Source organism: Diceros bicornis, chromosome 41 (assembly GCF_020826845.1).
Source record: "Diceros bicornis minor isolate mBicDic1 chromosome 41, mDicBic1.mat.cur, whole genome shotgun sequence".
Taxonomy (NCBI): domain Eukaryota; kingdom Metazoa; phylum Chordata; class Mammalia; order Perissodactyla; family Rhinocerotidae; genus Diceros; species Diceros bicornis.
This window is the reverse complement of record NC_080780.1, coordinates 4,944,207-4,964,170: the sequence shown is the minus strand read 5'-3', so window position 1 is coordinate 4,964,170 and position 19,964 is coordinate 4,944,207. Positions and strand designations below refer to the sequence as shown.

At 42.4% G+C, this 19,964-nt stretch overlaps 1 protein-coding gene across 1 annotated transcript in view; it reads right to left on the bottom strand.

Moving 5' to 3' along the window:
- Positions 1-19,964, bottom strand: part of ABCA13 (ATP binding cassette subfamily A member 13) — a 448,014-nt gene that overhangs the window by 97,974 nt on the left and 330,076 nt on the right. The window contains exons 50-52 of the mRNA XM_058534839.1: positions 4,515-4,569; positions 2,896-3,073; positions 92-207 (exon numbers count right to left, since the gene is read on the bottom strand). Of these exons, the coding sequence (XP_058390822.1) occupies positions 92-207; positions 2,896-3,073; positions 4,515-4,569 (349 nt within the window). The remainder of the gene's footprint in view (positions 1-91; positions 208-2,895; positions 3,074-4,514; positions 4,570-19,964) is intronic.

Below are 19,964 nucleotides of genomic sequence, written 5' to 3'. Positions count from 1 at the left end.
ATGAAGCAGACAGCAGGTTCAAAGCCATCCCGGGGGTTTTCTCTCTCAGAAAACAAACCATAATTCTGCAGCAGTGTTTCTCATCACATACCCAAAAAGTGCCAGCAGGAGGGCTGCAGCTGCCAAGTTCTCACGGAAAGTAAAAGCCGTTAACTGGAAGGCGACAATAACGGTGACGCACAGGCAGACGGAAACCAAGTGAAAGAGCTGAGAAAGTAAAAAGACAAAGAGGGACTTGTTACATCAGATGGGCATATTTATCATTATCTCCTTATCGCGAAGTTTTCATTTCAACTTCTACTTAAGTATATTTCCTATTTTGCACATCACAAGTTTTGTAGCAGTGGAGTTAGCCTTGGAGAATCACCGTTTGGGGCTGAATCGTGTCCCCCAAAATTCATATATTGATACCCCAGGAACTCAGAATGTGACCATATTTGGAGATAGGAACTTTCAAGAGGTGATTAAGGTAAAATGAGGCCATTAGGGTGGACCCTGATCCAATCTGGCTGGTGTCCTTATAAGATGAGGAGATCAGGACACAGACTTGCAGAGTGAAGACCATGTGAGGACACAGGGAGAAGACGGCCGTCTACATTAAAGAGAAAGGCCTCAGGAGAAACCAACTCTGTGACACCTCGATCTCGAACTTACAGCCTCTAGAACTGAGAAAATAAATTTCTGTTGTTGAAGCCACCCCGTCTGTGGTATTTTGCTGCAGTGTCCCAAGCAAACTAACACAGCCACCCATACCCATCTCCTTTCAGAAACGTCTAGGAATCTAGACACTTTCCGTGAAACATGGCTTCTTCCCACACTTAGAACCAAGGACAGATCCCTTGCCCTGCCTTATAACCACCTTCGAGGAACTCCCTGCCTCCCTACCCATCGGCCTTGCAGTGTTCCCCACAGCCTGACAACAGGGCCCTCCCTGGGGGCTCTCACACACCAGCTCCCTCTCGCTTTGGAGCCTCAGGCTGCAGAGTTCTTCCTCAACACCATCCACATGGTTAAATCCTTCTTAACTTTTCAGATCTCAGCTTAAATGTCACTTCCTCAGAGTCCTGCTTTAACCTCTTGATTTGAAATCACCCTCCATCCCATTATCCTCTTTCACTGTCTCAATAAATCCAGTCACGGGTCAACTGTATCTTGAGTATTGATTTGTTTACTTGTTTGTTTTCCGATTCCTCCTATAAGAACATAAACTCCATTCGGGGAGAGATCTTCTCTGCCTTGTTCAGGGCTTTATTCCCAGCACCTTGGACACACCTTGACCCAGTGCAGGCCCTCAAACATATCTGTTAAATGAGCCATTGAATAGATTAGGCAGGGAATGATTGGGTGAGGTGGAAAACAGTCTACCAAGATGAAAATAATCCTCCCCACCCTAAACCCCACAGCAAACATCTGCAGAGCAAAGAGGAGCCACGTGCAGTGGGAGTAATAAGGGGGTAATAAACCAAGGAATGCAAAAAAAGGGCGGAGATTCGGGGATTTGGAAACTTTGAATCTCCCTGGTTTCCTGGAAACATGGCTCTCCTTTGCAAGTTCTTATTCTCTCTTGGGGCACCCTCTTGCATTTTCTCTGGGAAGGCTGTGGTCATTGCACATCACTGATTGGAAAGTATGGCAGAGTGGAGCAGCCAGCAGCAGTGTACAGCTCTGGGAACAGAACTGAACCAGGACTCAAAGGCTGGCTCTGCACTGACTGGACACATGACCTTGGACAGTCATTTCCTCTCTCTTGCTTCAAGAGTATCCTTCAGGAAAGATGAAGGGGTTGAGGACAGCATTTCTCAGTCTTTCTTGGCTGACCTTCATAAATCTCCTTGGGTGCTGACTGAAATGCAGATTCTAAGTCCCACCAGACCTACAGAATAGAATCATGAATGAAGGACAGGCCCAGGGAAACGTCACTGTTCCTCAGCGCCCCGGGTGATTTCTCTCGCTAGGCAGGTTTGGGGGAAACTCTGACAACACTAATGATCTCCTAAAAGGTTGAAGTCACTTAGGTGTGACCCATGTAAATTGTAAAAAGTAAATTGTTACATGTTCAAAAGGAAATAAATCAGCTAAATTCTAAGCCAAGTCAAAGGAGTAGACATTACATGAAAACAATGTGTTAATACACCAGATTCTGTGCAGCTAGTGTGGCATCTGGCATTTGGCAGGTGCTTGGTAAATGTCAGGTTCTTCCTGCCTTCTGTTGACTGAAGTAAGATATTCCATGACATAGGATGAGCCGCAATCATGAGAACAAGGATATCACTTTCCTAGAAAGGACAATTCTACATGACAATGAAAGTAGCCATTGACCTGAAGATGTGTTTTTTGATTCCAGTTAAGTGTCTTGAACTCTAGGGAATGAATAATACCGCATTATTCTTGTCCTCTTAAGGACAAAGACAGTGACCTGGAAGGCTTCCACTGGAGAGTTGACCACATACAGGACATGCCAAGACTGCTATACATGTTAGGGGCTCTGGTCACACTGGAGCTGGTAGTGGGCGCAGGTGACAGATCACTTCTAACGATTTTTCTCCTTCACCTTCCAGCTCCTCGAAAAGAGCATATTGAAGGCCATTATTTCCTCATCTTCCAGATAAAAATCTTTGCATTTCTGTGGAGGTCCCTAATTTCCCAGATCTCCAGCCTGTGGCTTGTCAGTCCTCCCTCTTACAAAGCAATTACAAGTGCCTGATGGTGATAAGTCAAGGAGACTTAACCTGAAACACGCTTACCAATAAAATGATCCTTCTTTTGTAGATAGAGGTGGCCAGCCTCTTCTACACACATACACACACATACACACACACACACACACACACACACACACACACATAAAGAGATTACCAATGTGGAGGCACAGGGAACATCATTCCCAAATCCTACCATGTCATACAGGAAGTTAGTGAACCAGTATGTTCTGTAGCCCAGGCCACATATGTGCTGCAACCTCTTGGCTCCAGTCACTCTGTCCCTCACTACGGAGCTCCCGATTGATGCAGACAGGATAGAGAATCCCAGCACAATGCAGAGGGCAACACCACACTGACGGATGCTTTCCAGGCTGTAGGCAAAACACACAGCTCGTCAGACGTTAGACAAAAAACACAAGTCTTCTTTCTGTTAGTAACAATCATTGATGAGGATACAGCAGTGAAAATCATGAATTAAGAACTTATGATCAGCAAGGAATATTGGCCGAGGGCCTGGATTCTCATTAAATCCCCTCAACAGCCTTTTGAGACATGGATTTCTGTATAGAAGACATAAGTGAGGAGGGCAAAATTGAGGGACATTTCAGAGTCTGCCTGTCTGAAGTCTACTCTTGACCACTGAGTTTGACTCCCAATCAAGACAAAAGACATCAGCAGAGTGGCATCCATGGTGAGCTGTGGCCTTTGCCCACGTTGGGACCACTAGCTAGACAGCAACCCCTGTGCGAGGCAGATGGGTGGGTATTAGCTATAGCTCCACACGTCACTGGCCCATCTCTGAATTTAGTCTCTCACAATAGCAAAAATAGCCTGTGATAGATCCAGGTGTTTTTGTAATAATAGACACTATACACTTTCTTGGTCATTTTTGAGCTGGAGCACTAATACCCTATATGTCTCAAGTCAATCACAGTCCCCTCTTTAGGAACACTCAGTGCACAGGCAGTATTTCAGATGGCCGACGTGATGAAAAGGCTCATCACGAACAGTCCACACATTCCCATCCATCCCACCTTGCTTTATAATAGACATGAATGTGCCTATACCTAGATTTCTGGGCAGGTGAGAGACGCTGCTGAAGGTGGAAGCTGCAAATCAGTATATGAACATGAGGACAAACTGCAGGGCGTGCTTCTTGCCATGCTAACAACTTGAGGAGAGAACGCCCAGTAAACAGATTTGTGTTCTGCAACTCAGTTTTGTAGGTCATAAGAAATACATAAATAATACTTATTATCCATTTTTAACTAAAAGTTTGTCAACTGTATGATAGAAAAGGAAGATGGGAAAAAGGAGAAGACAGGCAAAAGCATTTCACCTTTTATAAGACAATGAAGACTGACACTTAATTCTGTTCATAAAGAGCTCTGGCTTTACCACCACTCATGTCTCCATCTGAACCTTGAGGAAAGTCTTGTACAAGAAATTTTCAAGGAGGTATTACTATGTGTACTTATATGAATGCCATGTTTTAAGATTTTAACCCACAAAAGTGTCTGGAAGAACTGGGGTCCCCTGAGCTTCAGGGAAATCATCTCCTTAGAATAATTTCTACTTAGAAATACAGTTGCATGATATGCTCTTCTGTCTGAAGCTCAATCAATGTGCTTCCTCTTTTAATAATCTTTTTCCTCACACTTTACAAAGAAATGCCCGAGCTTTATGCCACTGACTACATATCCCAGCATCACTCAGGGAAAACACAGAAGAGGGATCAAAACCACCCCTAAGTAGCCAAAAGATTTTGCTCCATAGTTGCCCACCCACACCCCCAGCATTCCTTAAACTCACATTTTGTCCTCGTTCAGCAAGGCCCCTCCATATGGATGGCTATAGAGTGTTATTCCTGCGAAAGACAAATTGAAAAGTGAGCCTGCAAGCCTTCTACCTGCACGGTGAGCAGACAGCCCACCTCCAAACCACACGGACCCTCTGTGCCCGTAAGGTATCTCCTCGTAGATTCACCCAGGCATGGTCCATTAGCACCCAAGAATGGCAAATCCCATCAAGCAATTCAAATGGCAGTTTGTGCCGGGATATTTGTAGTCGCTGCTGTTGTCAGAAAAAACCAGCATGTATTGAACATGTGTTACATGACAGGTGCTGTGCCAACATGTTACCACATGTTATTGTCTAATCCTTATAAGCATCCCTCTGGCCTACATAATATATTATCCATATTTTACTGTGAGGAAACAGACTCAGAAAGGCTAAATGACAAGATGAAAAGGGGATTATTTGATGGAAACCAGGGCAATACTCAAAAATTCACAACCAGATCAAGCCCAGCCTAGATGGAAAACTGAACCATTTCATTGGTTCAATTTTGTTTTTGGAGTTGTTTTGTTCTTCTTTGTTTGCTTTTTGGGGTTTGTGCATTAGTGTAACACCAGCAGCCAATATGGAGAAATCGCCATCAACTTATCAACTAAAGGATTTTATCACCAAGGCTGTTCCTGACATCACACGGTGTGCTCTCCCGCCCCAGCCAATCCCAGTCAGTGTTGTATCAAGAACTCCAGAACTTCAGGCAAACAGCGTTTCATCTTATTGTCAGCTGTGAGACTAATGAATCTTCCCTCTTCTGATTGGTTGTTCCAAATGCCTGGAGCTAAGCGTGCAGCCTGAATGTGGAGGCCGACACAACAGGCCAATGTCCTGGCTCCATTTCAAGTGCCGCTCCTACATTTTTCCTCTTGTTTTGGCTCACTTAATTTAGCCTATTGTCTGTATTTTGCATTCACTTATGAGGGCATATTAAGTCTTTACAGAAACACCATGGGGTATAAGTAAACATAAATAAATTAAAAGGCACGGAGCGTGAAAAGACGACACTGCTCCAAAATCCCAACAGTTTTGCCACCAGGCATCTTGACTTCTGTCCATTTGCCACCTGCTCCCCTCTCCAGCTCTGCCAGCCTTTTTCTCTTCCACCATGGGCTCAGCCACACACTGAAGCAAACTGTTTCATAGCAAAAGAATAGTGGGAGCTATTGGTTCAGCAAGTCTCCCATACAGTTTTCCAGAACAATTTCCTTGATTATAAGTTAATATTGTCCAAATGTTCTGTTCCAGGCTCCCAGTGTGTGTCCCGATTGCCTGTGTGTGGTTTCGTACATCCTGGGCTTGATTTCCACATTCGTCATGAACTGAATTGCATGGTCTTGACCCCTTGCCTCTCAGGACCCATAACACCCACCTGTTTTTCCCTTTTCTGTCTTTCTTTCCCTGAACTTGACTTCTACCCACCTCCATACAGTATCTGCCAGCTCCCATCCATTCTAGCTCAAGTGCTGACTCACAGGCAGCCTTGCATATGGTGAGCAGCCCAGCAACAGCCAACCCTGTCAGGAGGTTGTACAGAAGCTCATGGACTTTAAACAGTGCTTATAAGAGTATGGGATCCTGCCCATCGTAGCAAGTGTCCCACTGGGTGCTGGAGATGGTGGGACCATATTTGCAATGCTATGTGCTGCTCCAGGCTGCGCATATGAATAAGAGCATTCTAGATTAGAAAGCATCCAGAGAAACGTGGTTAGCTGAGTGAGGATTTGGAAATTATATTATTTTAAGGACACAGGAGAATATTGGAATCGTTTTAACCTGAAAATACACAAACACACCCCTGGGGCAAGAGGCAGCGTGAAAATGTCTTCAGACAGCTAAAGAATTGTCATGGAGCACAGGAAATGGATTCAGTCCGCAATGTTTTGGAGGGAGAAGTTGGTCCAAGGAGGCAGGTTCAAAAAATATTAAAAAGCACATAATAAGAGAGTTGAAATTTGGGCCAGCCTGACCTCTGTGAGGAAAGAGGGTTGGAGACTGAGTTGAGTCATGCAGCCAGTGATTTCTCCACCATGCCTATATAATGAAACCCCAAGGAAAACTCTGGGACTTGAGGCTTGGTGGAGCTTCCCGGCTGGTGAACACATTGCTGTGATGTGCTGGGAGGATGACACATTCGGATTCCACAAGAAGAGAGCGTGGAAGTCTGCGTACCTCCCAGACCTCGCCTTATGAGTTCCTTCTTTAGGCTGGTCCTCCTGATTTGCATCCTTTATAATAAAACTGTAATTGCAAACATAGTGCTTTCCTGAGTTCTGTAAGCCATTCTAGGGAATTATGGAAACTGACGGGGTCATGGGAACCCTCAAATTTATAGCCAGCTGGTCAAAAGTGAGGGTGACCTGGGACTCTGGGAGTGTAGCTGGTGTCTGAAGTAAAGGCACTGACTCGTGGGGTCTGTGTTCACTCCAGACGGTTAGTGCAGTCAGAACACCCTCCATAGCTGGAGTCTTCTCCTCATCTAGAAGATCTACAGGCATGGCCAGGAGTCCCACTCTGGGCTCTCTTCTCCCTGTATCCTCACATGATCCTTGGGTCCTCTCGAGCCTCCATGACTATGATAAGATATTTCCTATACATCTGCCCCCATGTGCCCTGTGGGTGTGTTAAATCCAAAACAAAATCCATCCTCAGCCTGCCAATGTACTCCTCCCTCAACTTATCCACTACCATTAATGTCTCCATCATCCTCCCAGTCAGCAGTCTCAAAAATTATGAATCCTCGTCTCCCCTCTTCCTCACCCCACATAGCCAAGACGTTGTCAAGTTCTGTCACTTCCATTTCACCTCCATGCCACATGGCCATGCCTCATGCACACACATCACATTCCTTCTCTGGACCATCCTGACTGCATCACCTCTCGGTTTGCCTCTCTCCAATAACATCGATCCTCTCTCCAGCAGCCTTCGAGAATTCCCAAAAAGAAATAGAAAGAAAAATAGAGTCCATATTCTCTATCTGGACATGGATGCCCTTTACAATAAAGTTCAAAACTCTCCTGTTATCCTAGTCTCCCAATATTCCCACTTGAAAAGCCTGACTGTTATCATGCTTCCATACTCTCTAACTGCAGCACATTTCACCTTTTCCTTAGACTTCCTTGCCCACCCACTCTCCTTTTTCATGTCTGCTGGATGGTGATGTTAATTTCCAAACACCTTCTTGCAGAAGGACTGAGAGATGTAAAGGGAAGGGAGAGGCACTTCTTAGGTCCTGAGTCCTTACATACTTGTAAGCAGAGAGAAGGGGCTGGTATCCCAAAGTATGTGAAAATCGACCCATAGTCACATGCTGTATGTCGTTCAGAACATTAAGTCATTTGTATAAATTCTTATAGAGCAACTCCATCGCATTGGTATTATTACGCCCATTTACAGAAGCAGCATCTGAGGTGCAGAATCTGAGAAACCTTCCCAGGTCTGGCAGCCTGTGATGTAGCTAGGATTCCAGTCTTGGGCTGCAGGCACCACCACCCATTTTCCCATAAGCGTAACACGCACCTCCCTTCAGCACACACTTCTGATTTTTCAAGGAATGTATTTGTACAGCAGGAAGGAGAGGGGCTAGAGATCAAATGCCCTGCCCTGCTCTTTCTCCAGTGAAAAGCTACAAACGTTTTTATGGCAAGTTCAATAATAAAATTTTAAACCTCCATGGTTGGATCTTTATTTTGATCAGGTTGTATAAATATGTTTTCTTACTTTAAATCGTTAGAATCATGGCTGAAAGATCAAAAACAGTACTCTACTATTTGCTTTCTGTACCCTCTTTCCTCTGTTTTGAATTTATTGCCCTCCACTTCGCAAATATGCTGGATTGGTGTCGCCCTTTTAGGGTTTTAATCTAGAAGGTGAGAGTACATCTGGTTCCCTATCTCACCAATGAAATGACTGACTGCTCCTGTGGTTAGCAATTCCCCTATGTGCCAGACCCTATTCTGGATGTTTTCATAATACATTTTCTCATTCAGTAATCTGATGATAAAATTCTGTGTTAAAGAAACCAGTACGATGTGCATGCATTTCTTTGTAAATCGGCTTGCAGCATCCCACAATTATAGATTCCTCCAGGGAAAAGGAGTCCCATGAAGTGGTCTAGCTTGGACACACCCTTGTTTTCCAGAAGCTGAAACAGGAACAGAGAGGAACGAGGAACGGTAGCCTGTTCCTGACATAGGCAGCACCCATGCGTCCAGAGTCCCAGGTCTGTGCCTCTGCCATCAAATCACCTATTAGTACACAGGGCACTGAAAACCTTCCCACTACACTGAGAGACACAGTGGCTGCCAACAACATGCTAACACAGAAACGAAAGCCTCAACTCCGGCAGCAGGGGGAGAAGCTGATGCATTTCACGTCATGGGCCTTAGAGGGAGCCTGTCGATGGCAGCCATCCTGCACTCTCTTCCTGTGCTTTTGCTCCCGGAATATAATTCTTCCCAGGTTCTGCTGCACGCTGCATCTGAGAAGTATGAAGCCGCCACTGCCGATACCTGAACCCCTTCCTTCCAGTAGCTGCCCCTTCCTTCTCGGGGCCCTCCAGTCATAAATAATTCAGAGGGGCCACAGCTTTCATTTGGCGCTGGCTTTCCGGTCCTATAATTTACATATTTTACACACAGTAAATATTTAAATATAATCTTTGGAAGAAGTGCACATGCTCTGCGCTTCCTCTGCCACTGCCCAACAGGGAATCCTAACGACCCTGGAACACAGCCCTCTTGCTCAGCACTCAATGCAACACGAAGAGTCCCATGCACTTCTTCAAAGGTTCACCATGACGCTCAATTCCATCCCACAGCTGCTCCCACATCCACCACGAAATTAAGAAATTCTCTTTAAAAAGAAAGATATGGAGAAAGAAAGGTCCTTAGACTACAGTGTTTAAGAAGGAAGGCCATTGCATAAGTAGGAAAATCCCTCAACTTGCTTTCAGAGACTAGATTCCCTGACTGGGCATTTACAGCAGCTTGTGTAAGACAACAGCGCGCCACTGTCAGACCTGAAGTCAAACAACAGTCTGGTTTTGTCCTGATTTTGGTGTGGAAATCTGGCCACCAGACACAAATGGAGTGTCAGCAAGGGTCAAATAGAGATTTGACACCTCTTCCTTCCCAGGACTGAGAAGTCATTCAACCTGCACCAACTAGGTGCCCACTCCATAGCAGCATGCCGACGGGTGCAGAATGAGCAGGCCCTCCCTGCAGAGTTCTCCACACCTGGTGGGATGCAACCCACAGACCAGACTACACACAAGGCCGAAGGACAAGGATTGTGGTACCAAACAGGGTTTCAGGATCAGAGTGTGGAGGAAGGCAGGGAGCTCCCTAGGGAAGGATCCAGTATGACGACACTCATTGATCCCTAGCACAGCGCTGGTAGGCAGCAGGAGGGCAGATCCGGGGGGTTGCCCACCATCTGCAAGGTAGTGCCGCCCTCTTAGAGTATGGGCGGAACGTGTGCACTGGGGAAACTCATGGAGCTTTTTGGTTTACGAAGGGTGGGTGAGCTTTTAATGTTGATATTGCAATTTGGCTATCACTACAGTAGATGCTTTCCAGACCACAGTTATCCTGTAGAAGCAGCTCTGCGGGATTAAACCTATTTCAAAACCAAGCTAACCTTTCTTTGTATCAGTGCTGAGATTTTGTTTGTATTTTGTAAAAAGGAGGAGGGACCTAGAGTTACTTAAATAGGGGACATATGTGCCTATTTTCTCAAAAATAAAAGAGTAATGAGAGAAAGAACAAAGACAACATAGGCAGCAGGTAACCCTCTTCCCCAAGAGTCCATGGTTCCCTGTACCCCTGAACAAGAGGCAGCAGGGAGGAGAAATTACAACTACCCAGGCCCACTCACACATGCTACTCCTCTCTACAGCCCTGTGCTCCTTCAAATAGCGGAACTTTAGAAATCAGAGCTCCTCCCACAGATCTGAAGAGAGAAAGGAGGGACACGATCTGTCTCACAGGTCAGGAATCCTGCCAAATGTGATTCTCCTGGGACAGAGACTAACCTAGAGAAAATGCAGGTGCAGGGGCTGGGGGAGGGGTCCTCAGGGAAGGAACCTGAGGCAGAGGCAAGTTCTAGGGGCTTATTTAAGGCCAAACACCATTGGTAGCAGAGTGAGATCTATAACCCCAATATTCTGGATCCTAATTTATCCATGTTCTGCGTTTACAGTCTTTGATATTCTCATTGTAAAAATGACATTATTGCAATAGACAGTCTCTGTAATTAGGTTGTTATTTCTATTGTATTGTGTGTGCTCAGAACTGTTATTTAGGTAACAATTGTAGCACGATAGAATCTTGGGGTGGACGTTGTGAAAGGCCCAGTGCTCCTCAAGGCCCGGAGGATGGTTTCAGCACCACAAGTGAGTCAAGAGGCTCACTCAGGGCTCTCCAGCATCACTTCAAAGGTTTTCAGAAATGACATTTCTGAATGTACATTTTGAATATATTTGAATGATTTTTGTTTGATTATTCTTATTTATATTCTGGCTCTTCTCTCTAAGAATTGGCACACAGCAATGTATAAATGTATAAACTTAGTTTTCTCATTTAGGATTCTCATTATAGCTACATCTTCTATGGTTTCCAGACTCTGTATATTTGTCATTTATAAAAATGCACATCTGTGCTTTTGTCCAATATCCATTATAATAGCAAGATACTTAACTTGTCTCCAATTCAAGCAGTCACTTTTGGGTTCATTCCTCCTGTAAAATGTATCTTTGCAAGTATTAATGCCCGGATGTCTGTGAGCATCTACACCAAAAGAAAAGGCCTGCCTTGGCATCAATATATGTGAAAAAGTTTGTTCTTTTAATTAATTCACTATGAATCACCAGTGAGATATGGAAGAGTAAAAATGTTAATTTAATCTGACAGAGTATTAAGAGAAATGTATGAGCTTTTCCAACTAGAGGCGTTTTGATGACTTCCTGTCTCTCTTCCTCCTCTTAATCTCTCCCGGAAAAAAGACTTTTTTTCTCAGTATTAAGATTAATTATGACTCTTACTGAGTAGTAGATGCCAATTGTAAAAAGGTTTTAAATAAAGAATAGGATAAAGAATAAAATTTAAATAAATCATAATCCAATCAAAAGCAGCCAGAAGTAATCAGTACTTACATTTTGATAGTATTTCAAAATTTCCAGGGTTTCCTTTACATACACACATAATTATTATTGAATTATGTTTTACATTATTTATCTTCTATTTCATGTATCATTCATGACCTTCAACTAATTTTTTCACTACATGCATGCAAACATTTGTATAATCTATGTGCTTCACCAGAACCGTTTACCAAGTTCTTTCATTCATTCTGTGCATTCAACATTTTTGTGATATTACTTTTGATTATCTCTCAAATGACTGTCTTTGGGCATCCTTTTTTAGGAGGAATGTGTTGGCAGCATGTTTTTGAGCCGCAATCTACATATGGATATCTCTGTGGCTTATTTACTTTATGAGCAATCTCTTCCTACTTTATGAGCAACAGAATTTGGAGTGTATAGCTTTTTCTTTCCACACTCCATAGGCAGTATTCCATAACCTGCTGGTTTTTGAGGTTGTGGCTAAAAAGTCAGAGGCCAGATTCTGGAGTAGCCACAACACTGCCAGGTCCTCTCCTTTATGACCAAAACCCCCTGGACATCACGCAACAACAAGCACAGGAAGATTTGGACAAGTGGGAAGAAGGTGGGGGCTCCCAGGGGCCCTCGGACGTGAGAAAGGACACTGGCGAGTTCTCTGCTTTCTTCACCGCCTCCCAGAGGTGCCGGACAAGGCACTGCAGAAGCCTCCAAATGGGAACTGCCAACAGGCACGGAGAAGAAAAGCTCTGAGAAAAGCCAAAGGACCCAGAAAAGGGTGGCCTAACCAAAGAAAACCTTTTGGCAATACCCACCCATTCCAGGCAAACACCACCAGAAGAATTGCCCACTCTCTGCAATTTCAACAGGTTCCACTGGAAGCTTCTCTTCCGCTGCTGCCTGACAGAGACAGGTGTCACTATGGTTTCCCCACCCGGGTCCAGAGATGAGCTGAGCCTCCACCCCAGCGTGGCCTCAATGAGACTTAGTGAGGTGGGACTAGTCACCACTCTGCTTCACTGCAGCCTCTGCCCTATCAAGAAGGACCAACAAGAAGTGTAGCCTCCACATCCACCTAACAGCAACAAGACTGAATGTGGCCTGTGGAGCAGGGCTATCAGCACCCTGGTTTCACCTCACACCCTGCCCTGTCAGTGAGGCCCGTGGGGAGCTAAACCTCCATCCTACCCAGCATCAATGAAACTGAAGGAGGCTGTGCAGGGTGCAGTAGTTGTTACTCTGCTATCTGTCCCCCAGTGTCAGCAGGGCCCATGGAGGCTGAACCTATATCCCCTACTCAAGGACAATGAGATAGTGTGAGCTGGTGCCCCATTTTGCCATGCATGCATCAGCACGGCTGAGTGAGAGTTCTGATCCCCACCCTCTGCAACAAGGAATGTAGGGCAGTGCTCCATTTCTGCCAGGACGGCATCAGCAGGGCCAAGTGGAAAGCTAAACATACATATCTGTCTGGTCCTCATGCTACACTGCAACAGAGGGATTGCTTGCTGAAAAAAAAAGCGGGGGGTGGGACACAAAATGGGATTCAGAGTCTCATAATATGATATCCAAAATGTCCAGGACACAATTGAAAATACCCTTCACACAAGAATCAGGATAATCACAACTTGAAAAAGACAATAAACAGATACCAACGATGAAATGAATCAAGATGTTAGAATTATCTGACAATAGGTATCAAAAGATGTTTCAACAAGTAATTGTGAATTCCAACAAGGAAAAAAACTTTTAAACATCTCAGCAAAGAAATAGAAGCAATAAAAAAAATAACCAAATGGCAATTCTAGAACTGAAAAATAAAATGACAGAAATAAAAAAAACCCTCACTAGATGTACTCAAGAGCTGAGAGATGAAAAAGAACAAAATCAATGAACTTGAGAATGGAACAACAGAATTTACCTAATTTAAACAACAGAGAAAATAAATTAGGGGGGGAAAAAAAACAGCAACTCAGGGACCTATGGGAAAATAACAAAAGAGCTAACATTCTTATTACCAGAGTCTGAAAAGAAGAAGAGAGACTATGATTGAAAAAGTATTTGAAGACATAATGGTTGAAACTTTCCAAGGTTGGCAAAAAACATAAATCTAAAAATTCAAGAGCTAAGTGAATCCCAAACAGAATAAACCCAAATAAAGTTATGCCAAAATACAGCATAATTAAACTTTCAAAAACTAAGGACAATGAAAAAATCTTAAAGCAGCTAGAGAGAAAGAGATGGGAATACGAACTCGAACGACAGCAGATTTCTCATTCGGAACCATAGAGTCCAGAAGGAATTGGCACATTTTTCAAGTGCTGAAGTTTTTTAACTGATCACCGTGAATTATATATTCAGTGAAATTATCTTTCTGAAATGGAGGAGAAATAAATACATGCTCAGTTGAAAGAAAACTAAGAAAATTTGTCATTAGCAAACCTACCCTTTAAGAATAACAAAAGTAAGTCTTCTAAAGAAAAAGGAAATCATAACAGAAGAAGGTTTAGAACTTCTACAAGGAAAGAACATCAGGATGTGTTAAAAACAGGTATACATAACAGACCAGCTTCGTCTCATGAGTTTCTTAAGTCATACTTAGTGACAAAAGCAAAAATTAGAACACCCTCTCACATGGTGCTCAATGTAAAAGGAAATACTTAAGACAACTGTATTTTAAAAGTGGAGATGGTTAAGGGATTTAAATTCAAGTATGATTTCTGCACATTACTCAATGTGGCAAAGGCCAATACCAATAGACTGTGGTAAGTCACGCATGCATATTGTAATACCTAGAACAACCACCAAGAAAACTAGATGAAGGGATATACTCAAAACACTACAAACAAATCAAGATGGAATTCTAAAAAACTATTTAAGTAACTCACAGGAAGGCAAGAAAAGAGAAACAGAGGAAACAAAACAATAAAGTGTCAGACTTAAGCCCATTGATATACAACCCATTTGATGTAAATGGTCTCAATACTCCAATTAAAAGGCAGAGAGATTAATAGAAAAAAAAGCAAGAGGGACTATGTCAATAGCAAATAAAGTAGACTTCACAGCAACTAAAATTACCAGCAACAGTGAGGGACATTACATAATGATAAATGAATCAATCCACCAGGAATATATAACTATCCCAAATGTGTATGCACCAACCATCAGAACCTCAAAATACATGAAGCAAAAACTGATACAGCTGAAAGGAGAAACAGACAAATCCACAATTATATTTGGAAACTTCAATACCCCTTCTCACCAAATCACAGAACTACTCAACAGAAAATCAGCAAAAATATAGACAAACTGAATCACACAACCAACCAATAAAACCTAATTGACATATACAGAACATTGCTACCATCAATAGCAGAATACACATTCTTTTTAATCTCCCATGGAAACTTCACCAAGATAGACCACAATCTGGACCATAAAACAAACCTCAGCCAACTTAAAATAATTAAAATACGCAGAGTATGTTCTCTGACCATAATGAACCAAACTAAAAATCAATAAGAAAAAGACAACACGAAAATCTCAAAGAACTAGAATTTAAATAACAATTCTAACTAATCCCTGGGTTAAAAAGGAGGTCTCAAAGGAAATTTTTTGAAGTCAGAAGCTGTTCTTATTTGTATTCCTTCGAAAGCAACCTGTTTTTGCTATGTACTATATAGCTTTGTAAAAAAAAAAAATTATCCCCAAACTTTAGAAAATTTACCAGATTTGTTTATCGATAACTGCTATTTCCATAATTCCATGGTTGAGGAATTTTCCCTGAATCATGGCAAACTCTTCCATTGGCCCAGAGTTGTTTTGTTTTGTTTTTGATGCAAGTTTTCTTCTTACATCGTTCCTTGTTACTTTAATTACTATCCATCTGCTTTCTTTCTCTACCTAATTGCAACTGCTCTTCTCCTCTGGTCAGTTACATCATCTCATCTTTTTCCCGTGTTCTTAGAGAGCATTGTGCATTTGTCCTTTAGATCAGTAATTCTGAGTGGGGGAGGGAGGTTTGCAATCAATAATGTGATTCTCTGCATGCAGTGAAAATTTATACGACTACCTGCATCTTAGCCGGTTCCCCTTCTATCCCCCCACTGCAACTCAGCCTGGCCTTTCCTTCTCATTTGTTATCTTCTGTTTCAGAGTTCACACATTTCCCAGTACTTACATGGATGTGAACTCACAAGATGTTTCCTGTGACAAGACCTTCTCAACGTGTGCAATGTTCTCCTTCTCTGAGGTGGGGGACAGTTCCTTGACCCCACGCTGGGTTTGATGGCTGGTTTTGTTGTTCTTTTTTTCCTCCTCCTCCTTGATACGGGTAAGGGCAAGTCCTGAGGCTTCTGCATGTTTGGGGTTCTCACATCCCAGGGTGTCCTTTCACCTTCTCTTGAATGCTGCTGGCTCCTTTCTCTCAAGCATCTCCAAACCTCTGAGGCATCGACTCAAGGTCACTGGGGACAGCCAGTTCCCAATATCCAACAGCTGTTGATTCAGAAGCTCTGTTATACAGATCTGAGATGATCTGCTGTTCTCATGCTCAGGCTCTCTTATTATGAATTGGGGATCTATGCGTGCAGAGTTTATCTTATTTCATCAAAAGTAATGCAGGGAAAACTGTAATTCATGTCATTTCTTGCCCCCGGGTTCATTTCTTCTCTGCCTGAGCTATAAGCACATTATCACTGCAGCATGCAACCTGCACTGACCCACCACTGTGCTCACTGGGGCTGACAGCATCCTAGTGAGTCGTAGCCTTCAAGGGGATTCAGAAAGAGAGGTACTCGTGAGGAGGGAGGAGTAGTGGAAAGAAAGAGAAGAGCTCTTTCTGGCTCTAGATGCAGAACTGCCCTCCCCTGACCCCAGCAGCCAGGTGTCTGTCAGGTTCTGGATAGGGGATGGTCCTAACATTGTTGAGTGCATGACGAAGTGAGTGTGAAACTCTTTACCTTGATTTCTATTTACCCTTTGTCTGTCTCCCTGCCTCAATGAGGAAAATATAAATCAGCTGTGAAGTGTCTCAGTTCAGCCGAGTTCTCAAACTTGGCTGTACATTAGAGTCACCTGGGACATTTAAAAACTCCTGATGCTCAAAATATACCCCAGATCAATTAAATCAGAAATCTCTTTGGGTTTGCACCAGAAATCAGTACTTTTTTAAAACTCTCAGGTTTTAAATGTGCCAATTTAAACTCTCAGGTTTTAACTGCATGCCAATGTGCACACAGCTTGATGGCCATGCATCCAGCCTGCCCATGACATTGCTGAGGGTAATTCCCCTCACATGGTGACATTTTATTGAAAGTATCCCCACATCTGGATGGGATTTGGATGAGGAGTCAAAGAAGTTTAACTCCAGCATTTCCAACTACTGTCACCACCCCCACCCCACCTCCAATAAAATGAAAAGAAATGACATGACACTACATAACATGAAATTAAATTAAATAAAAATGTCTTATCCTATTTTTACTCTTTTCCTAGAGGAAGATATCTTCTTATCTACTCAGGGACTATTTTGTTTAATCTTTGGTTTTGATTTATTCCTTTTGTTCTATTAAAACAAATTTCCTCTTATATTCATTTTATATATTCTTATTTAATATTTCAATACAATTATGCCAACTTAAAAACTCAGAATAATGAAAGCATTTCACATTTATTTAACTCCATATTTATCTTTGTTATAAAACATAATTATAGTAACGGCATACACTACAGTAACTCCATAATAATGGTGTAAAATCTCCTTTATTTAAGTAACATACATTTATTGAACACTTCCTTATAGGTAAGGACTTGAGAAAACACCAATATTAATAGTAGAAACACCTTCCATGAAGTGTTTACATTCTTATTACCAAAGATAGAGCTGTGAACAATGATAATGTAAAGTATTAACTGTTTTAATGACCTAACAGAGTGTCTATATAAAAATTTGTTATAACATTACTCTTGTTAGAAATGGACATATAGATGTTAACATATAAATGTTAGAAGCTAATGTTCTATAAAGAGAAGAAACCACTAAATCATCCTTCAAGGACGGCAAGAACTCCAATGTAGGTGATATCTGAGTCAGGTTTGAAAGTCAAGCACAATGTCTTCCAGCTTCATCCATATTTTCTCAAATGGCAGGATTTCTTTCTTTTCTATGGCTAAATAATATTCCATTTTATGTAAATACCATATTTTCTTTATTCTTTCATCTATTGATAGACATTTAGGTTGCTTCCATGTCTTGGCTATTGTGAATAATTCTGCAACGAACATGGGAGGGCAGATATCTCTTCAAGATCTTGCTTTCAATTCCTTTAAATAAATACCCAGAAGTGGGATTGTTATATCATATGGTAATTCTATTTTTAGTTTTTTGAGGAATCTCCATACTGTTTTCCATAGCAGCTGCACCAATTTACATCCCCACCAACAGTGCACAAGGGTTCCCTTCTCTCCACATCCTCACCAAAACTTATCTCTTGTCTTTTTGATAATAGCCACTCTAACAGGTGTGAGGTGATAGCTCATTGTGGTTTTGATTTGCATTCTCTGATGATTAGTGATGTTAGCACCTTTTCATGTACCTGTTGGCCGCTTGTATGTCTTCTTTAGAGAAATGTCTATTCAGGTCCTTTGCCCATTTTTTATTCAGATTATTTGGTTTTTTGCTATTGAGTTATAGGAGTTCCTCATATATTTTGGATATTAACTTTATCATATATGGTTTGCAAATATTTTCTCCCATTCCATAGGTTGCCATTTCACTTTGTTTATTGTTTCCTTGAAAGAAGCCATACCCAGAAGAACAAATACTACATGATCCCACTTATATGAGTAATCTAAAATAGTTAAACTTATAGAAGCAGAAAGTAAAATGGTGATTATGAAAGGCTGGGGGGAGGGGGAAATGAAGAGATTTTGATCAAAGGGTATAAAGTTTCAGTTACGCAAGAAGTAAGTCTTAGAGATCGACTGTACAGCATAGAGCTTAAAATACTCTATTGTATACTTAAAAATTTTCTAAGAGGGTAGATCTTATATTTTCTTATCACAAATAAATAGATATGTAGATAGATAGATAGATAGATAGATAGATAGATAGATAGATAGATAGATGATAGATAGATAGATAGGGCAGGGGGAACCTTTTGAAAGCAAAATATATATTTATGGCATTGAATATGGTGATGGTTTCACGGATGTATACTTACCTCCAAGCTCATCAAGTTGCATACATTAAATATTTACAGCTTTTTGTATGTCAATCATACCTGAATAAAGCGGTTTAAAAAAAGAATGTAGAAATTTGAGCAGAAATGCTGAAGGAGAAGAAAGGGAAGAGAGGCAGCCTCAACAGAGGCAATGCAGGTACGAGGGCCCATGACAGGCCACCAGGTGTAAAGGGCTGGCCATGCTGAGGGGTAAGGCAAGGAGAGCACAGAAAGAAATGAGGTGGGAAGGATAGGTTAGCAGAAGCTGGTGCTGCCAATTTGCAAGTGTGGACTTTATCATGCAAGCAAATATGAGCCATTAAAAGTTCTGACTATTAATGCAAGAAGGACAATTTTACCATTTTAGAAACACTTCTCCCAGCAAAGTGCCAACATCTATATCATATCTCTATTCCTGAATCAAAGATTAGTGGAATGTCAACAGAAATGCTTTCAGAAGAGAACAACTAGACGGAAAGGAACTCAGATGAATGGCATACGACGCAAGGGTTATGTGAGGTGACCTGTGATGGGCAAACAGGATTGGATTTGTTTTTAGTTTTGTATTTGTTTTCTCATCATTTCACTCCAGAGGGTATGACAAACAGTTGGACTGCTGGGAGAACCTAAAAGAAAGTGAGTTAGCAAGCCATGGAAAGATGAGGGAGAGAGAATTCCCAGGGAAAGAGAAGTATGATTTGAGGTGGGAGTGCAGGTGACATGTATGGGAGACAGCAAGGGGTCCTGTGTGGCCAGAGCTATGCTGCTTAGGGAAGTGGTCTGAGAGGAGGCTGGAGGGGCTGCTAGCCAGACCAGGGAGGACCCTGTAGGTTTAGGTAGGAGTTTGGTTTTCTTATAAGAGATATAGGAAAACAGAGGGATGCTGTGATATGAGGTATGTATTCCGTGGGTGACTGTGGGCACCTATGGAGACATGAGACTGTTGGGGTAGGGAGCAAGGGGGACAAAGGGACCCACACAGGAGGCTGATGCAGGCATCCAGGCAAGAGCAGATGGTGCCTTGGGCCAGGTAAGTAGTGGCAAAGACACTGAAAACATGCACATTCAGGG